The following is a 6844-nucleotide window of genomic DNA, read 5'->3' on the forward strand; positions in this document are numbered from 1 at the left end:
GTTGGTAAACGTTAAGAAAAAAAAAAATTGGTCTGTAAACGTTTTATAGATCCCCCATATATGATCATATTTCAATACTTCTAGAAATACCAATTTTTTTTTCAATATAATTGTCTACTATATTCGATCTGGACTTTGACTCCAGGACTTTGATGTTACAACCGGCTTGGCAGTGGTGTTGGAGTGCCGAATGATCTTGCTCATGGGGTCGCATGCAGTGCTGGAATGGGTTCCTTCGTACTGCCAAACTGAAGGAAAAGAGGTTCTCCTGAGTCCCATATTGCTCTGGCATACGAATGATGGAAGCGAATAAAAAACTCGTAGTTCAAGAGCGCTGCGAAGTTAAATCTTTGGCACCCTTGCCAGTGGCTAACTGCCCACGATTATCTGTCATAACATCTCTTCGAAAGGTGTTCGAGGAAATGGTATTGATACACTTAGAGACTTGTTCATTATTACAAGATATAAGAAATAGTTTCTCTCAAAAAGAGACAATATGGGTGAAAAAATGTAAATTACATAGGGCTACGCGAGCACGGACGTCCGAAATGCCTCATATTTTAGCGTAATAAGAAAAAAAAAACACTGATTGAATTTTTAAAAAATATACTTAATTATTATTATGGTTTTGGAATATTATGGCACATGGTACTCGATTATTTTGATTTAGTAAACCATGTGGCATAAAAATATGTAGATTACAATTATTCTTTATGGAGGTTTTTAGTAGTTATGACAGTAGTGTTTTAGTAAAATATATAACCGATTTAAATTGAAAGACTTTAGGACTGAATTAAGTTTCTAGTTTCATAGCACGATGATTATGGACAATATGAGGACAGTTTTCATGGATTTGGGTCGTTTGCGTGACGATTATGATTCACAAATCCTGATAGAGGGGATATTTAAAGACCTGAGAGATTCAAGATTGACGAAAACATATTCCGTTGGATATAACGAAGGGCGGAACAGAAGAGATCTTTTAGAAATGTTTCGAAAAAGCCATTCACGGGAAACATCTTTCATCAGTCCAAAATCTATGTCAATCCAGACTGATAACTTTTTGACACTCGAATTCCTTAAGTCGTGTCGCCAACCAGAACATCACGGAGGATACTTCCTAAATCTTAAAGGAAGTAGAGTGGAGAAGAGCTTTCACAGGAGGCTGAATGATGCAGACTTGGATATATTGTTTGCTTATGTAGTAAGAAGGCCAAAAATAAGCGGTATTAGTCTTCCTTATAACAATTTGACAAACCAAGGTTTCGCAAAGTTATCTGAATTCTTGGCTAATCAAAAGAGCATTCGTTACGTTAACGTTATGAATAATGAAATCACTCATCTGGACGAAAATAAACTGGAAGAGCAAATCTGCAAGTGGAAGGTCCTGTGTCTGAATCTTAGGGGCAACAAAATTGGTCAGAAAGGTGGAGAAACGATGGCATACCTATTGACCAAAAATTCCACAATAAGGCACCTAGCTCTTGGGGAAACGGAACAGACGGTAAACTCAGTCATATCTATAGTGAACACTCTAGTCCAGTTTGGAGGAAACGAAACCTTGACCAAACTAGACTTGACCAAGACGATGGTCAGTACAAACGCCGGTGAGTTATGTCGACACCTAGCCTGTGTCGTGGAAGTGAGCCACACACTCGTCGAACTGATCCTATCAAAGAATGACATATCAGATCACGATTTGGAAATATTTCTTGAAGGACTTAAACATCGGAATGTCCTCTCGCGCCTCAACCTTTCGTCTAACCGGATCACCAGCCACGGCGCGGAGCTCTTTGCCAATGTCCTTCCTAAGACCGAGCTAAAGCTTCTGGTTCTTGCAGGTAACATGATAGGAGACTCAGGAGCGATGGCCATAGGAAGAACCTTCACATTTACCAAACTGAAATACCTGGACCTTTCGAAGAACAATATAGAAGATAAAGGAATGACTTATTTGATATTGGCAATCGACAGACCGATGGACGGGTTTTTGATTTCAGGGAATAAAATTACCGATCATGTCGCTAAAGTTATCCAAGCTCAATTTATGTATTCATTGCTTAATCCTAAGATGCTGGACATTCGACTTTGGTTCGACGAAGAGGGAAATATTCATTTCGCGCGAAGAAATCTTTGGAGATATAGCGATTGGTACTACTACGTACCGGAATGGAAGCACGAATCCAAAATAAATCACTGTTGTTGCCCTATTAGAGGTGGTATTTTGTTGCAGTTACTCAGTGATGAATAAAAATGTCAAGTCGTTTCCCTGCTGGTTTTTATTATCGTCAACTATCGTTAAACATTCCAGGGGACATGGGGTACATTGTCATATCTAGGGTGTATGCATTATCCAAGCTCTAAAATCTGTTCTCAAAGAATGTGATTTGGGGTACATCTGACCAGAGAAGAGGAATAAACAGACGAATGGATGCATGTTTACAAAAATGAATTCATCTCATAAGCACTGAATGTTATATACAGAAAGTTATACGATGTTGAATTGACCACTAATAAAATACTTTTATTCAAAACAAATGACTATTTGAAAATTGATGATTTTGGAGCAGGTATATGTTAGGGAGGATACTTAAATGGGAAGAAAAACAGGAGAGTAATGCAGAGTGATTGCATCCTTGTTATGCATTGGGGAAGGTCAATATGATTGAATGCCTGGGCCGTCCGGAGGTAAGGTGGATAGGCGCAGACTTACCAATCTGAGATCTTCTGGCGGAGCCGGTTCGAATCGAGTGGCGGTCCTACATAATGAAAAATTTGGCCCCCAACCATGCTTAGGCAGTATAGCACTCCCATGGGAGTCTTGTTGAAAAAAAGAGGATTGAATGCTGATTTCGGTTCGATAACTTTGTGTCTTAAATCTCGATTGTATAAATATTTCACAACTTATTGATCGGTAAGTTTTCAGTTGCTCCAAATCTGCACTGTTTCTGACTCGAGAATGCAAAGCTTCACATGCAGTGCTCCACAAATTTGGCTATCCACGCTATCATTTTTACTTTCACATACGTATACATGGAATGTATATTAAAGCAAAGTATTTCGATGTAGAAAAATTTCCTATTCGAGTTTTTGACGATAAATCATGTTCATTCAACCTTTTCTCGCTAAATATTGTGAACAGCCTAACTCAAATACGAAAAGTCTCGAAAACTAAAATGGCATAGTTAAAACGGGCATATGGCCTTTACAGGACATATAACTTTATAGAATCTAATTTTAATATTTTTGTCGATTTTTCCAAAACGGCTCAAACAATCTTGATTAAACTCGATGAGCCATTGAGCAATTAATTGGTATTTTATGTGCAATGGGTTTTATCCTCGTATCGTATAGATTAACTTTATTTAAAAATAATTTATTTATTGTTATGAACAACTGTATAAAAATATATACAAGTCAATTTGCTGTAGGTGACATAGTGACATGATAGAAACATGTGGAGAATCTACCCATTGATAGAACTCAAATAACATTTCTAGAGAAGATCTCGAGGCCACCTTCTTTTCATACGCCTGGGAGGATTATTAGGTAATGAAGGAGAAGCCAGGTTAGAAACAAGTGGATTTGGGTGTTCGGCAACATAGGGGATATTGAGGTCCTGATAGATGACATGAATAGATTAACTTAAATAGTGAATTCCCAAAAGCTCTTCCACTAAAGTACCTTAAATTTTGTTTATTTGAAAAACTAAACACTTCTCATTCTTAGCAATAATATACAATGTATAAATACAACTCTTTTTAAAGAATTTTATAAATAGCGAAAGGAGAAAAATGGATAAATTCGGTTCCTGATTGCATAACTGCTCATTAAACTGTTATATTCTTGGCAGGAACAAAATTTATATTATTATTAACACAAACAAGAAATGATCCACTTTTACATCTCCGACGTTTCGGCCCTTAGGCCATTGTCAAGGAGACAACCTATAAAATTTGTTTTCATATTATTGTTACATTATTTCCTCACACAATAATAATGTTTTTGAATATATCTTAATCATTGATGTCATATATCCTACAAAAAGTTTCTTTTCCTAGCTAATTGCCCACATCATATCCTAAAACAAAATAAATATTAAAATAATATCATTATGAACTCCAAACAATATTTTTAAAAATGATTATTCACTTACACATTTTATAATTTCAATTCAAAACTATTTCACACAAAGCATTACCTTTCTTTAATCTTATTAACAACAAAACCTACCTTCAACAGGTTAGGACTCTGTTATCACTTTATCACAAAGTTTAATTTATTTAAAATTTAACTAACGTTCTTTTTTAATTCGTTGCTTATAACTTAACATTATTTAAATCCATAATTAGGAGAATCTGGAATTCAAGTGAGCGGAACAATATTCAGCAGAACAATACAGCTTCTTGCTTACGCTGATGACATTGACGGACGCCATTTCTAAACTGTGTCTGATGGATTTATAAAATTGGCCGAAGCAGCAAGAAAAATGGGGCTTGAAGTGAATGCAGAAAAGACCAAATACATGGTCGAAGAGGAAATCCCCAGGCCCGGTGAAGAAATCAGGATCGGAAAATATACTTTCGGAAAAGTCCCTGAGATTGTGTATCTTGGATCACTCATGTCCTAAGACAATTTTGTGGACTCCGAAATTAAACGAATAGTTCTATGTGCCAATTTCTGTTATTATAGCCTCAGTCCCTATTTTAGGAGCCGTGCATTATCTAAGAACATCAAAATCTATCTGTATAAAACAATTATTCGGCCAATTCTTCTGTATGGCTCAGAAACGTGGACTATCTCCAAGGCTGGTGAGCACAACTTAATGGTCTTGGAGAGGAAGATTCTCCGTAAAATATGATGTGATCTCCCAAGGAAAATAGTGACCGAGGTACTACATGGAACAAGACGCAGAGGAAGAACACGCCTTCGCTGGAGTGATGGTGCCAGGACCATGATGGGAGTGAGGAACTGGATGGCGGCCGCACAAGATCGTAATGATTGGTGGAAGCATGTGCAGGAGGCCAGGACTCGACATCGAGTCGTGGAGCCGAGTTAATAATAATAATAAATCCATAATTACTGTATTTTTATTCTATACATTATTTTGCATACATACACCCCCTCTCTTTTCTATTTTTTTCACATAAACACTATAAGCAACAAATTAAAAAAGAACGTTAATTAAATTGTAAATAAATTAAACTTAGTGATAACAGAGTCATGACCTGTTGAAGATAGGTTTTATTGTTAATAAGGTTAAAAAAAGATAATATTTCGTGTGGAATAGTTATGAAATGAAATTATACTATTTTTATGTAAATAATTAATTTTAAAATAGTGTTTGAAACTGTTATGATATTTATTGTATTATTTTGTTTTAAAGATATGGGCATAACATGGGCAATTATCCAAGCAAAGAGACTTTTAAAGGATATATGACATCAATGATTAAGATATATTCAAAACATTAGTATTGTGTGATGAAATAATGTAATAATAATATGAAAACAAATATTATAGGATGTCTCCTTGAAAATGGCCTAAGGGCCGAAACGTTGGAGATGTTTTGAAATAAATAGTTGAGAGTGAAAGTGGATCAATTGTTGTTTGTGTTAATAATAAAATAAACCACTCTCAAAAAAGCAGTATAATAAATCATTAATCTAAAATGTATGTTTGTTTTCCTATCTCGAGAACAAAATACGAATTTGTATAGCAATAGAAAAATAAAAAATATTTATTTATAAATTTCGTCTTCTCTGGCCATTAGATTTTTTATTCAATAATAAAAAATAGTGAAACAAGAGCTTACTAGCCTACAGTACATTTACAGAGAATGGTCTTAGTACCAGAGAGCACATTTACACCATTTTTACAGAGATATAAATTAAAATATAATAACAATAAGAAATATAATATAATAATAATAATTAAAAATTTAAACCTAATGTTAAATAATCTTAAACACATTTATTCCAATTGACAATATTTACATTCAGCCTGGGAAACTCCAAACCGGACTTGTCTCTCTACTTGTAAAAGGAAAAACCTCTCTCTTTGGTATTAAAAACCATTGAAGGCTGAGTGAAGGTGCATAAGTGAAAATTATATGGTGCACGCACTTCACCAGATTTTTAATTGTGGAGTCATATTTATAAAATAGGGTTTTCCATATAAAAATACATTCTGAGTTCTCAGAAATAAAAAATATATATAATAGAATAACACAGGAAAATGTCTTCGGTTTTACCCTCTTTAGCATATATTAGCACCGAAAAAAAAAAAACTGTTAGCATGAATAGTTCATAAATCAGCTACTATTATTTCTAGGATGAGGTTATTCAAGAGCAAGCTTTCATTCCTTTAAATACTAAAGTTATTTAATTTTGTATTTGATTTTCTTTAGTAATTTTTAATTGTGTATTTGTTTTTCTTTTGTAATTTTTAATTTTTATTTGATTTTCCTTAGTAATTTTTAATTTTGTATTTCATTTTCTTTAGTAATTTTTAATTGTGTATTTGATTTTCTTTAGTAATTTTTAATTTTGTATTTGCATTTCTTTAGTAATTTTTAATTGTGTATTTGATTTCCTTTTGTAATTTTTAATTTTGTATGTGATTTTCTTTAGTAATTTTTAATTGTGTATTTGATTTTCTTTTTTAATTTTTAATTTTGTATGTGATTTTCTTTAGTACTTTTTAATTGTGTATTTGATTTTCTTTTGTAATTTTTAATTTTGTATTTTATTTTCTTTAGTAATTTTTAATTGTGTATTTGATTTCCTTTTGTAATTTTTAATTTTTATTTGATTTTCCTTAGTAATTTTTAATTTTGTATTTG

The 6844-nt window shown here is 33.4% G+C and overlaps 1 protein-coding gene across 1 annotated transcript; it reads left to right on the forward strand.

Moving 5' to 3' along the window:
* The first annotated feature begins 817 nt into the window (after nt 1-817).
* Nucleotides 818-2251, forward strand: LOC136796371 (leucine-rich repeat-containing protein 34-like). The gene has a single exon (XM_067049926.1). It carries the CDS (start codon nt 818-820, stop codon nt 2249-2251), a length of 1434 nt encoding a protein of 477 aa, XP_066906027.1.
* The last annotated feature ends 4593 nt before the right edge of the window (nt 2252-6844 follow it).

Source organism: Halyomorpha halys, unplaced genomic scaffold (genome assembly GCF_000696795.3).
Source record: "Halyomorpha halys isolate HHAL.00 unplaced genomic scaffold, Hhal_1.1 Scaffold21.1, whole genome shotgun sequence".
Taxonomy (NCBI): domain Eukaryota; kingdom Metazoa; phylum Arthropoda; class Insecta; order Hemiptera; family Pentatomidae; genus Halyomorpha; species Halyomorpha halys.

Coding starts and splice junctions, on each gene's coding strand:
- LOC136796371 (XM_067049926.1), top strand. CDS start 818: ATGATTATGGACAATATGAGGACAGTTTTCATGGATTTGGGTCGTTTG.